We start from the raw sequence: 13,352 nt of genomic DNA on the forward strand, positions 1-13,352 counted from the left end.
GAAGCAAGGCCCTCCCCTTTGGCGTTGGGATTGGCTCTGGGAAACTTTCCGGTGACCCATTTCCGTTCCTTGCTGCCGTGGACTGTGGGCCACCGCGGTAGTTGAAGGTGAGTGGGGTTTGGGGCGTTGGGCCCGACTCTGGCGGGCTGCTGTGCCTTGCCTCCTTCAGACCTTGCGCCGACCCTTGTCGCACCCCTGCCGAGGATGCCTGCTCTGCCGTTGTTCTGCTGCCAAAGTGTCCGGGTGTAACTGCAGCCGCCGCTCTGCGCCGCGCTCCCTTCCGCTCCCCTCCCCCTCGCGCGAGGTCGCTGGGGTCGACCTGCCACCTCTAACCGAGGTGCTTCCCCACACCTGATCTGGTTCCGTCCGTCCCCACCAAGGCCGACTTCGGCAGTTCGGTCTGGGGGCTGGGGAAATGTTACCCCGAGATCGTGTTAACTTGTTGAGGGACACTCAGTCTCTTCCTCTTGAGGGTCCTGGCATTCGAGCGTGTGGAGCGTTCAGAGCAAGACAAAAATCCCATCATTTATGAAGCCTACCTGCACTGGTGCTTGGAAAAGTCTCTGTCAAGGCGCTTATTTCTCTGGCGTCTTTTAAGAGTCACCTGCCCATCACCTCCACTTATCCTGAGAGGGAAAGAGAAACCAAGAGGCAGATGTTGGAACAGTTTCTTTTTAAGATCCCGAGGAGGATTTCTTCCACCTTCCTTGTGATCCACCCCGTAGTTTGTAAAGACTTTTGACATTGTCTTTCTCCTAATGTCTGGCACTGATCTTTTAAATTTTTTTTTTTTTTTTTACGTTTATTTATTTTTGGGACAGGGAGAGACAGAGCATGAACGGGGGAGGGGCAGAGAGAGAGGGAGACACAGAATCGGAAGCAGGCTCCAGGCTCTGAACCATCAGCCCAGAGCCCAACACGGGGCTCGAACTCACGGACCGCGAGATTGTGACCTGAGCTGAAGTCGGACGCTCAACCGACTGAGCCACCCAGGCGCCCCACTGATCTTAAATTTAGTTTGACTATTTTTCCATTTTCTTAGTTAAGGAAAAAAAAATGGCTGTAACTACTTTCTACCTTCTCTCACGTTCACACATATGGAATACCCGTGTTAAGGTTATTGCTAGAATCCACAGGGCATGTGCTAGTGCTGCAGAGGATAATCAGACCTGAATTAGAAAGTGCAGGTATTGCCAATCCGGTAGGGAGGGGGTAGAGAGCCCCTTAAGCTTGTAGGAGACTGTAGGGCAAATTGGTGTGCACAATTTCACTTGGTACTTTTTTTTTTAACTTAAAAAAAATTTTTTTTCCATTTATTTTTGAGAGACACAGAGAGACAGAGCACAAGTGGGGGAGGGGCAGAGAGAGAATGAGACACAGAATCCAAAGCAGGCTCCATCCAGGCTCTGAGCTGTCAGCAGAGAACCCAACACGGGGCTCAAACTCCACAAACGGTGAGATCATGACCTGACCGAGAGTTGGAACCTCAATTGACTGAGCCACCCAGGCGCCTCTTAATTTTTTTTAATGTTTGTTTATTTATTTATTTATTTATTTTATTATTTTTTTTAACGTTTATTTTTGAGACAGAGAGAGACAGAGCATGAACGGGGGAGGGTCAGAGAGAGGGAGACACAGAACCTGAAACAGGCTCCAGGCTCTGAGCTGTCAGCACAGAGCCCGATGCGGGGCTCGAACTCACGGACTGCAAGATCATGACCTGAGCTGAAGTCGGCCGCTCAACCGACTGAGCCACCCAGGCGCCCCAATGTTTATTTATTTTTAAGAGAAGACAGAGTGCAAGTTGGGGAGGGGCAGAGAGAGAACGAGAGAGACAGAATCAGAAGCAGGCTCCAGGTTCTGAGCTGTCAGCACAGAGCCAGAAGCAGGGCTCAAACCCATGAGCTGTGAGATCGTGATCTGAGCTGAAGTAGGACACTTAACCGACTGAGCCACTCAGGCACCCCTCACTTGGTACTTTAACAGCTTTCTGAGATAAGCAGGGCCGGTATTATCCCCATTTTTTCCGGCATAGGGTCTGCTGTATTTAAGCTTTGTTGAAACTTGGGTATGTATCAGGTTCTGTGCACTGGAGAATCAGTGAATAAAACACATTCATTCTGAGTGGAAATGTATTTAAATGATTAACTTTTATGTAATGCATGAGTGTTACTTTAGCAATATTTCCGAAGATAAGAGCAAACACTAAAGAACTGGGCTTTTAAGGAGGAGTAGGAATTGGGGAATAGAGGGGGACAGTTTCAGGGGAAATAATGTGGTTATATGGCAGGTTGCATGCCTTGAATTTGAAAAGCTAAACTTGTTCCTTGTTTAGTAATCCTGATTCCTTCAGTTGATAAACATACTCACCAAGTGCTCAGAGGATGCTTCTCTATTTCTTACAGATTTGCATATTTCTAAGGTGCCCTTTAGAGGATTTGCTCTAAGAGTCCTGTTTTGATCTGACCTGTTTTATTTTCCAGGATCTCAAGATGGCTGGGCGAAAACTTGCTCTAAAAGCCATTGACTGGGTAGCTTTTGGGGAGATCATACCCCGAAACCAGAAGGCCATTGCTAACTCCCTGAAATCCTGGAATGAGACCCTCACCTCCAGGTCAGTACCATTCTGAGAGGGACCCTCTTAACTTGCTCCAAATGTGGAAGCAAAACAGTGCTTTGGAATTAAATATGAATTTCTGATGCTCTTCTGGTGTAAAGAAATACATACATTTTGCAAATGAAAGTAGTTTTTGGCATTCCTGGAATCTCTCTCCTAGAGAAAAGTGTGATAATAGCTCTAGGCCATAGGAATAAGGAACAGGGAAAGTACTGTGTGGATTTTCTGTTGCTCATAGAAGAATCTTAACTTTTTTTCTTCCACGTGAGCAGGTTGGCCACTCTCCCCGAGAATCCACCTGCTATCGACTGGGCTTACTACAGGGCCAATGTGGCGAAGGCTGGCTTGGTAGATGACTTTGAGAAGAAGGTGAGACTTCAGGCAGCTAAAGCACTGGTCTTGTAATGTGGCTTGTGGGTATGGAGCAGAACAGCAGGTAATTACCTGTGCAGGATGACAGTGTGGAAAGAAGGGTGTTGTTAACAGGTCCCATATTAAGGAAATATAATTTTAATGTTGGGGTAAAAAATAAAACAGGTCCAAAAGGAACCTCAGGAAAAATGGGTGTGGCCAAAGGTCTTGAGGTGGTAGTTTTATTTATTTATTTTTTTAATTTTTTTTTCAACGTTTTTTATTTATTTTTGGGACAGAGAGAGACAGAGCATGAACGGGGGAGGGGCAGAGAGAGAGGGAGACACAGAATCGGAAACAGGCTCCAGGCTCCGAGCCATCAACCCAGAGCCCGACGCGGGGCTCAAACTCACGGACCGCGAGATCGTGACCTGGCTGAAGTCGGACGCTTAACCGACTGCGCCACCCAGGCGCCCCATGAGGTGGTAGTTTTATATGGTAAACGTGGAGAATTCAGGGTCTATTTATTTGGCAGATTTCTTATCCAAAGAAATGGCCCATACAGCCTTAATCAGGGAGCCAGAGGGCTGTGAAGTTAAATGTTTCCATCCCAACTCTTCCGGAATTATTTTTTAGCCCCTCACCTGTCTCCCTAACACCTTTTCTACGCTTTTTTTTCCTTTTCCTGCTCCTTTTTACTGTGTCTTGTGGCTTAATTTCTCACCTACGTATCTCCATTTCTGATGTTTACATGTTAAACCTCAGTATCTGGAATTTAGTTGTTTACCCATTTGACAGATGCTTTCCAAAGGCCTACCCTGTGCCAGGTGCAGTGCTCCGTGCTGGGGCTATAGGACTCAGCAGTCTTCTCAGGAGACCATCTCCATCTCCATTATGCAAACATTCTTCTGCCAGTCAGTCCAGAAAGAGAAATCAGAGTTTCTTCAGACTACAAGGTTCTAGGAGGCCATTTGTGAGGTCCTCAAATCCAACCATCCTTTTCAGATGATGAAACTGAAGCTCGTTGTAATAAAGAATTGTCCAGTTAGCGACAGGACTGAGAACCTTGAGCTCCTGTTTTCAGGCTAATCTTTCTACTACAACACTCTAGATGCATACTGGTTTCCTCTTGGAATGGAGAATGTTTTTATCTATAAGGATCGGTGGTTTTGAGCCCTTTCTTGGACTCCCGGGTATATTAATAACAACTGTCCCTGTGTTTGTAGTTTAATGCCCTGAAGGTTCCTGTGCCAGAGGATAAATATACTGTCCAGGTGGATGCTGAAGAAAGAGAAGATGTAAGTAGAGACTCTGATTTTAAGATTCTCCTAATTCCTGATGGCTCCGTATTTCTTAGAAGTTAGGTGAAGTAGAGTGAGCTCTAGAAAATGCAAGTAATCTATGGCAATAGTGCTTCAGTAGTTGCCTGGGAATGGGAGGGAGGGGGCTGATAAATTTGTTCCTTGTCTCGATTGTGTTGCTGGTTTTGTAGGTGGATACATAGGTCACAAGTTACCAAGTGGCATTCTTTAAGTATGTGCATTTTATTGTATGTCAGTCATACCTCAACTAAGCTGTTAAAAACAATTACGGAGTTAGAATCAGGTAGAGAAATTATCCAAGGTAGTAGTCAAATACCTATTTGCTTGAAAGTATGAAAGCCAAATGTGGGAACACCGGTGGCTCCACCAAAGAGAAGTCTGGCTAGTGATCAGACGGCTTGTCCTGACTGTATAGTAAGCAGCCCCTGTGAAATACTGGCATTTTGTAGGTTGTCTAGATGAGCAAATTGTTGACAACCCTGGTCCTGCTATTATAAACTGGCTCTCCTGTATGGGCTTCTTTGTGCATTTAGGAAAAGCTGTAGTTTGCTTCCCAAAGCATGCTCCCCTCAGGAGTCGGCACGTGCAGGAGTCTGCAGAGAATGGGAAAGCAAGAGGGGTGGGCTCTGGGACTTTTCTGTCTTGGGAGCCTCAGAGTCAGGACAGTACAACTTGGTTTCAAAACAGAATGTCTCCCTTCTCTTTAAGGTGAAAAGTTGTGCTGAGTTTTTGTCTCTCTCAAAGGCCAGGATTGTGGAATATGAAAAAGAGGTAAGTGACCCTTGGCTGTTGTCTGTAATAGGTCTTCTCTCTCTCTCACGGCCACACTCCTTTCACCCAGTGGCAGTAACCTACCTTGGATTCGTTTCTGTATCTCTGTGGCCCTCTTTACCTTCACCCAATTGCCCTCTTTCCAGCTGGAGAAGATGAAGAATATAATTCCATTTGATCAGATGACCATTGAGGACCTGAATGAAGTCTTCCCAGAAACCAAATTAGACAAAAAGAAGTATCCCTACTGGCCTCACAAGCCAATTGAAAATTTATAAACTTGAGTTGGGGAGAAAGCTCTGGCCCTTGTATTATAAATTCTGGACATTAAAAATAATGATACGGTGCTGTGTGTCTGTTCCTTTGCAACGGAGATAATTATAACTCTGAGGTGCCCTCACTGGAAGTGGTGTTTTTATTAAAATGGAAAGGTGAGCCTACAAGTTTGTGCTGGTCCAGTTATCTCATGGTTAGGATATGTAGGAGCCAGTTAGCCCCCAGAGCTGCTGAAATCTTAACAAATAACAATAGGAAAAAAAAGAAAAACAAAAAACCCCACAAAAAACAAATAACAGTAGGGCTGATGACAGTGTATTTCACTGGAATGCAATAAGGAAGAAACATCTACTGATCCCTTGAACTTCCTCTTTGATTTCAAACCACTGGTTCCTAAGCAGTGCTCCCTTCTACTTGTCCCTAAGTCAGTCACAAGGACAGATGGTCCACATTGCAGATATAACAGGGTGAGTAGCAAGCAGGGATCTCCTCTGTTTCAGCTCTTCACCATAAATGTGGGATAAAAGGAAATTTTGTTGCAAAGTTAAAACGTAGTACAGCTTTGTGCTTGAACATAGAAAATTATTTTAATTCCATCATTTCATTAAAAAAATTCCTACTATTGATCCTAGTTAGCAGGACTTCTGAGCAGTGCCAAGAAATACATGTGGTTTAAATTTATTTTATTTTTTTATTTTTGAAGGAGAGAGAGACAGAGTGTGAGCAGGGGAGGAACAGAAAGAGAGGGAGACATAGAATCTGAAGCAGGCTCCAGGCTCTGAGCTGTCAGCACAGCCCAATGCGGGGCTCAAACTCGTGAACCACAAGACCATGACCTGAGCTGAAGTCAGACGCTTAACTGACTGAGCCACCCAGGTGCCCCAGGTGGTTTAAGGTGAGGTGCAGGGGCACCTGGGTGGCTCATGATCTCACGGTCTGTGAGTTCGAGCCCCGCATCGGGCTCTGTGCTGACAGCTCAGAGCCTGGAGCCTGCTTCGGTTCTGTGTCTCCCTCTCTCTCTGCCCCTCCCCCGTTCATGCCCTGTCTCTCTGTCTCAAACATAAATAAACATTATTTATTTATTTTTTTTTTTTTAAAGTAAGGTGAGGTGCAGGTGTCTGGCTAGCTTAGCCATCAGAGCATGTGACTCTTGATCTCAGGGTCCTGACTTTGAGCCCCACGTTGGGTGTAGAGATTACTTTAAAAAAGAAAGAAAGGGGCACCTGGCTGCCTTGGCTGGTTAGGCATCCCACTTCAGTTCAGGTCATGATCTCACAGTTCGTGGGTTCAAGCCCTATGTTGGGTTTTGTGCTGATAGCTCAGAGCCTGAAGCCTCCTCCTGATTCTGTCTTTCTCTGCCCCTCCCCCGCTTGCAGTGTGCTTCTCTCTCTCTCTCTCAAAATTAAACATTTTAAAAAATTAAGAAAAAAAAGAAAATAAAGTAACGTGAGGTGGTAGAAAGCTTTCTATTACCCTTGAAGTCAGAGGACCTCATATGCCTACCACTTTACTCTTTTGACTGTTTTAATTGCTGGTTTTAGACTACTTATTCACTATCTTAAGACTTGCCTCTTCTCATTCACAAACATCAGGATTATAATGAGAATTAAATGTGAAGTTTCTAGGTAAGCAGCTGTTCTGAGCAGAGGCATCTGACTGGATGAGGCTTAAGCCCTGTAGGAAAAACCTGAAAGAGGAAGGGTAGCCTGCACAGACCAACAGTTTTGTGACATTGCTACCAAAGATTGCAGATGGGCTGTACTGGAGAAATGGCAGCAATGGCTGGTAGTGCTTAGAAGGTGACGTGGTCCTAAAGGACATAAACAGGAGAGCCTAGGCACCATCACCCCTGATCGTAGGGGCAGGCACTATGCTGAAGGTAGAAGGTTGTTAAGGGGCAAGGTGTGTTCCACTTAAGAGCTGCTCTAGTTGTGACAGTCTGTGATGTAGCTGTGCCAGAGGCCTTTCATGCACCAAACAGAAATTAGCACCACACGCTTTCCGCTGTGAATCCGTCACTCAACTGGCGCTGAGTCATCCCATTGAATATCGAAGAATTCAGACGAGTGAAAACATGGGGGATCTGAGAAAAAGCCGTTCAGTTTGCTTTTGGACTGCGGTTAGAACTCCCCTTCAAGGAATCTCGATGCCCACTCAGGAAGTTTTGTAACAGGAGTCCCTAGCATTGGAGGGAGACCCTTTGTAAGACTTACTGGAGGAGACACAAGTGAACCACTGAGAACATGCTCTCCTTCCAAGGCACTTGCATAGTATTGGGGCACTTCTAAATTGCATACCCTCCTGGGTGGTTTGCAGTTTTTGCATTGAGTGGACATTGATTTTACAGAAAAATTAGTCACTAGGGGGGCACCTGGCTGGCTCAGTTTGTGGACTGTGCAACTCTTGATCTTGGGTTGTGAGTTCAAGCCCCACACTGGGTGTAGAGATAACTTAAAATCTTAAAAAAAAAAAATCACTAGTAAAATAGGATTATATCTTTCAAATCAATAGGAAAAAGAGCAAGAGTTAAAGATAGAAATCAGCAAAAACAGTTGCAGCAGGGTGGCTCAGTCTGTTAAGCGTCCCAACTCTTGATTTCGGTTCAGGTCATGAACTGTGATCTCATGAACCAGGAGATCGTGCCCTGCACCTGGCTCTGTGCTGAGAGCAAGGAGCCTGCTTCAGATTCTCTCTCTCTCTCTCTCTCTCTCTCTCTCTCTGCACCTCCTGCATTCATGTGCATGCTCACACTCTCTAAAATATTTTACATTAAGAAAAATAAAAAGCATAAATACAGAATCAAACACACTTAGGATAATTATGAGTCAGTAAACACCCCTATTAGGAGGCAAATTTTCACACTGGGTCAACCCAAAATCCAACCACAAGCTGTCCATCCTTAAAAAAAAAAAAAAAAAAAAGATGTATCAAGGTTCCAAGTCATTATTTAAAAACTGGTATCCTGGGGGTCCCTGGGTGGCTCAGTCAAGCATCTGACTTTGGCTCAGGTCATGATCTCACAGTTTGTGAGTTCAAGCCCCGCATCAGGCTGGCTGCTGTCAGCACAGAGCCTGCTTCGGATCCTCTGTCCCCCTCTCTCTCTCTGCCCCTCCCGTGCTCGCGCACTCTCTCTCTCAAAAATTAACATTAAAACAAAAACAAAAACCGGCACTGAAGGGGAAAAAATTAAGCATTTATCCTACCTTTTTAAACAATTGTATTTGGGATAAATTAATAGACAATGAGAGAAGTTCTTTACAATGTATTTCAGCTAATAAATGGAAAAGAATATTAGAAAAGTGACTATTCTGTAATCCGTAATGAAATAGTTAATTCCGGCAAAGCTCATCAGTGGATGAAACCATTACATGAAAAGTTGAGGAACTTGACCATGATCAGGCTGTCACCTCTTGATGCCAAGGCTATCTTCTATACCTTCTGATCTATATTAAATACATAGCACTATTTGAAAGTTCTTTTTCCCCCTAAACGTTGAACCTGAATTTAATGGAGGCATTGAAACTAACTTCCAATTGAGAAGAAATATCTGGCACAATCCCAAGCAGGCTCTGCACCGTCAGTACAGAGCCCAACGGGAGGCTTGATCCCACGAACCGAACCAACTGAACTGTGAGATTGTGACCTAAGCCAAAATCAAGAGTCAGATGCTCAACCGACTGAACCACCCAGGTGCACCAAGAGGAAATATCTAGGATAGAAGAACAAGTTAAATGACACCATGAAGAAGTAAAGATAAACCTAAAATATGAGACATTTGACCTTTGCTTTTCAACAAGTCAGTGGGGTAAGGTAAGGACAGCTTACCCAACATCCAAACGTGGTGTATAACCTTATTTGGATCCTGATTTGCACCAATCAAGAGATGAATATTGAAATATGTGAATGTCTACTGTGGTGAAATGTTACGATGTCTGGGATTACTTTAAAATACTTAAGGGGCTCCTGGGTGGCTCAGTTGGTTAAGCATCTGGCTCAGTTCCGGCTTGGATCATGATCTCAGGGTTCATGGGTTTGAGCCCCAAGTCGGGCTCTGGTGCTGGTAGTGGGAAGCCTGCTTGGGATTCTCTCTCTCCCTCTCTACCCCTCCCCCGATCATGTGTGTGCTCGCGCTCTCTCTCAAAATAAATAAAAGAGAAAAGGGGTTCCTGGCTGGCTTAGGTTGGTAGAGCACCCAACTCTTCATTTCAGGGTTGTAAGTTCAAGCCCCCTGTTGGGTGTAGAGATTTTTAACAACAACAACAAAACCCCAACACTTTAGGGGGAAAAAGGGATAAAGGGATTAATGGAGCAAATGTGAAAAAATCCTAATGACTGATAACTCTAGGGTGGTTCATGCACTATTCTCTGGTTTTGTGTATGTTTGAAAATTTTCATAATACACAGTTTTAAAGGGTGGGCAAGAATGTAGACTTATATTACCATCTAGCAAGGTAGAATTCAAGACAAAAACATGAAATGTGTCAAATGTAATTATTAAAGGGAACAGTAGACATGAAAAATGATTGGAACCTTGATGTGCTGAAAAAAAATATGAAGCATCAAAATATATAAAGCAAGAAGAGTTTTAAAAATTGCTGGATGCATAACATTGGTATAACGTTTGTAAGGATTTTAACACCTATTTTTGGCATTTGCAAAACAAAGACTATAGCAGACTAATAAAAAGGCTCACTTAATAGCTTATATACTAAATTCTATGTCATAAAAACAAAATAACTGGAAACTGATGTTAGACAAGAAAGAAAGCTTCAAATTAAAAAAAAAAAGAAACTGATCCCAGAGCAAATGTTACATAAAATCAACAATAGCCAAAGTATAAGTTATAATAACAAAACAAGACAAAAATGCAGGCACTTGGAAACAAACTCCTCATTTTCATGAATTCCAATGAAAAACCAAGTGATTACAGAGTGTTGGAAGATAAAAATAATACAAACATTCATAGAAATGTTCAATCCTAGAGGATTAGAAAGATCTAGAGGATTCTAGAAGATTCTTTGCTGAGTGCTAGCATTATACCTTAGTCATATCTATATTCCCCAGGGCTTAGCACTGTGCTTGGCATTCAGAAGAATCTTCATATGAATTCATAATGAATAAAGGAAAATAAAAGTAAGATGAAATTTGAGCTTTCAGGGATTCACATCTAGCTGAGAGAATATCACATATAAACCTCCAATAATGGGGCAAAGTAGTCTGTTAGTAAATGGTGACAATCAAGACTTATAGAGCACATATTGTGCTCCAGGCATCGTTCTACTCACTTTACATGAATATCATCTCATTTACTCCCCACAACAACCCTGTGAGGTGGACAGTGTATCAGCCAAGACATTAAAGAAGTCCCCTGAAGATGACAGGATTGCCAATGATGCCCTTGCTGTTCTCCACCCGGAGGCCTTCTCTGAGTACTCAACCAAGTGTTCCCCATCACCCCTTTTATTTTGAAACCATCCTATTCATCAGTTTACTTGTTTACTGCCTTCTCTCTCACTGGCATGTAAGCTCCATGGAGTCAGGGTCCTGAGGATGGTTTTAGAAGTGAAGCCTGAAACCCAGCGAAAAAGCAGTGGCTCCAGCGGTACAGTCTAGGGCCATGATGTTGCAGTCACGTGGAAGGGCCTGGGAGCCAGAGATAGCTTAAAAGTAACATCCACGGAGTGCTTGGCTGGCTCAGTCTGTAGAGGGTGCAACTCTTGATCTCGGGGTTGTGAGTTCGAGCCCCACGTTGGGTGTACAGATTACTTAAATCTCAAAAAAAAAAAGCATCCTGAAAACTTGGTGACTGGTTTGGAGTAGAGAGGGCATGAAGAATTCTGGATGATCCTGGAGAAAGGAGAGGAAGATTCTGTACTTCTGGAAATTTGTTTGTTGTTTCTTTTTGAAAAAGTACAAGGAACAGTGGTTTTTAAACTTTTTGGGGTAAAGAGGAAAAGCTAATGAACACTACAGCCGCCCCCCACGGGTAGACATGGTATCCTCCAAGCGCACGTAATGTGAGAGTCAACCTGGAAAGACCAACCACTGCCCTGTGTGCTCCAAAGTAAAAAAAAAAAAAAAAAAAAAAAAAGACAAAAGACAAAATCTGGCCAATAATAGGTTTTTTTTTAAATTAAGCATTTTACTAAAGGATCATATACATAGGAAAGTGCGGAGATCATAAACGTACCTCTCTCCGCCAGCCCCTTTTCAAGCACTCCAGTGCCACCTTTTTCCCGAGGGCCTGGGCTGATAGCAGAGCCTGCACTGTCGTCGCCTTGTGCACTGCGCGTGCACGCCTGTGCTTCCGCGCACCCCTTCTCGTCCCAGCCCGGGCAGTGGGCAGGTGTGCCGTTTCAACAGCGTCGAGGGCGCGGGAATGGGCAGCACCCCCACCCTGCAAGCCCCCACCCCCCGGCTCCGGCGGGAGGTTTGAGGGGTAGGGGGCTGCCTTTTGCGCTGCTTGTAACTTTCCTGTGACGGACTCACACGCACGTGGATCTGTAGCCTGCGCAGCACTTTCACGAGGTGTACATGGATACCAACCGCGGCAACAAGGAAGTGGGCTGTGTTCGCTCTCACATGGATTTATCTTTCAAAGTGCAGTTGGATTTGATCAAAACAAAAGGCACATTACGTGCAACCAAGGCATCCACACACTCCAAAAAAAAAAAAAAAAAAAAGGTGCTATCACAAAGAGAAAATGGTGCCCACGTGATACTTGTTTTCATCGGACGCATGATGACAGGAAAACGCACTTGCGCAGGTAAACCATGCCACCCCAGATGGGACTCGAACCCACAATCCCTGGCTTAGGAGGCCAGTGCCTTATCCATTAGGCCACTGGGGCTTCACGTAAGCGGCGCCCGATCACATGCCTCTTGAACTGTGACGCCGTGTGGCTGCGTAATGACGTCAGGGCCGGAAGCTCTTCGGTACAAAACTCGTATCGGAAAGGGAACCTTCACGCTCAGCCTAGGAGAGGGAGGGCTGCGGTCAGGACCGGGTACCGAGGCCCGACTGTGTCTAAAACGAGGGTAGGCCCTGGGATTTGGTTGCGGTACGGGTGGATTAAAACGTTTCGACCACGAAGGGACTCGAACCCTCAATCTTCTGATCCGAAGTCAGACGCCTTATCCATTAGGCCACGCGGTCCCCTCACGTACTCGGCCGTGCCGGATACCTATTTAGTAACCTACAGCTGCACTATCACTGTCTATCACTGTCGCTAATTGCAGGGAGGGACCGCACCCGACTCCGACCCCGGCACACCTGTGCCACACTTGGGGGTCGGGAGCACGCGGTCCTCTCCTGCCCACGTCCAGGGGCCTCCACCTCCGAAGGGGCTGCACCTGGCCCGCGCACTGTGGCGCCCCGGGCGTCGCGGCCGCGTGGCCTAACGGATAAGGCGTCTGACTTCGGATCAGAAGATTGAGGGTTCGAGTCCCTTCGTGGTCGGCCTCTTTTTGGACCGAAGGGCAGGGCTCATGTCCTTCGGTGGCGCGGGCCATAGCAGCCTCTCTCGGCCTCGTTTGTGGGTTCGTTCGGTCTTCCTCTTCATCCCCTCGCGGGTCCCTGAGGCAGCTCGGCACGCGCCTTCCGGGAAGCCCGGTCCTCTCCGTGGAACTGCGCGCCGCCAGAGCCTGGTAGTCCCCGCGGAGCACGGCCCCGTCGCCTCGCCTCGGACTCTAGCTTTTTTGCTGGGGGCTGGTGACTACTCGGGTCCCCCCCGGGTTGCGCCGCGGGGGGGCGGGGGGGGGGCGCGCGACTGCGCGTTACCACGGACCACGTGGGTGCCGCATGTTGTCGCGCCCCAGTGGCCTAATGGATAAGGCACTGGCCTCCTAAGCCAGGGATTGTGGGTTCGAGTCCCACCTGGGGTGGTCTGTGCAGCCTCTCCCCCGCGGGAACTTTTGGCGCCGGGAACGCGTGCGCCTCCGCGCACCCCGGCCTCCCTCCACGTCGACAACCGGGTCCCCAGGGGCTCCACGCGCCTCGGCCCTGAGCTCCCCAGA

At 46.2% G+C, this 13,352-nt stretch overlaps 2 protein-coding genes and 4 non-coding genes across 6 annotated transcripts in view; 3 read left to right on the top strand and 3 right to left on the bottom strand.

Annotated features, from left to right (window-relative positions):
• NUP85 (nucleoporin 85) overlaps positions 1 to 13,352 on the bottom strand; it is a 196,281-nt gene that overhangs the window by 170,093 nt on the left and 12,836 nt on the right. The window lies entirely within an intron of this gene.
• On the top strand, positions 5 to 5,407 carry ATP5PD (ATP synthase peripheral stalk subunit d). The gene is made up of 6 exons (XM_049635782.1): positions 5 to 107; positions 2,484 to 2,614; positions 2,890 to 2,986; positions 4,195 to 4,266; positions 4,999 to 5,061; positions 5,208 to 5,407. Exons 2-6 carry the CDS (start codon positions 2,493 to 2,495, stop codon positions 5,337 to 5,339), a joined length of 486 nt encoding a protein of 161 aa, XP_049491739.1. The 5' UTR covers positions 5 to 107; positions 2,484 to 2,492; the 3' UTR covers positions 5,340 to 5,407.
• TRNAR-CCU (transfer RNA arginine (anticodon CCU)) lies at positions 12,115 to 12,187 on the bottom strand. The gene has a single exon. It is a non-coding gene; the product is annotated as a tRNA-Arg (tRNA).
• Positions 12,420 to 12,492, bottom strand: TRNAR-UCG (transfer RNA arginine (anticodon UCG)). Its single transcript has one exon. It is a non-coding gene; the product is annotated as a tRNA-Arg (tRNA).
• Positions 12,723 to 12,795, top strand: TRNAR-UCG (transfer RNA arginine (anticodon UCG)). Its single transcript has one exon. It is a non-coding gene; the product is annotated as a tRNA-Arg (tRNA).
• On the top strand, positions 13,148 to 13,220 carry TRNAR-CCU (transfer RNA arginine (anticodon CCU)). Its single transcript has one exon. It is a non-coding gene; the product is annotated as a tRNA-Arg (tRNA).

Source organism: Panthera uncia, chromosome E1 (assembly GCF_023721935.1).
Source record: "Panthera uncia isolate 11264 chromosome E1, Puncia_PCG_1.0, whole genome shotgun sequence".
Lineage (NCBI taxonomy): Eukaryota > Metazoa > Chordata > Mammalia > Carnivora > Felidae > Panthera > Panthera uncia.

Coding starts and splice junctions, on each gene's coding strand:
- ATP5PD (XM_049635782.1), top strand. CDS start 2,493: ATGGCTGGGCGAAAACTTGCTCTAAAAGCCATTGACTGGGTAGCTTTT. Junction 2,615..2,889: donor AATGAGACCCTCACCTCCAG/GTCAGTACCATT, acceptor CCACGTGAGCAG/GTTGGCCACTCTCCCCGAGA. Junction 4,267..4,998: donor ATGCTGAAGAAAGAGAAGAT/GTAAGTAGAGAC, acceptor CTTCTCTTTAAG/GTGAAAAGTTGTGCTGAGTT.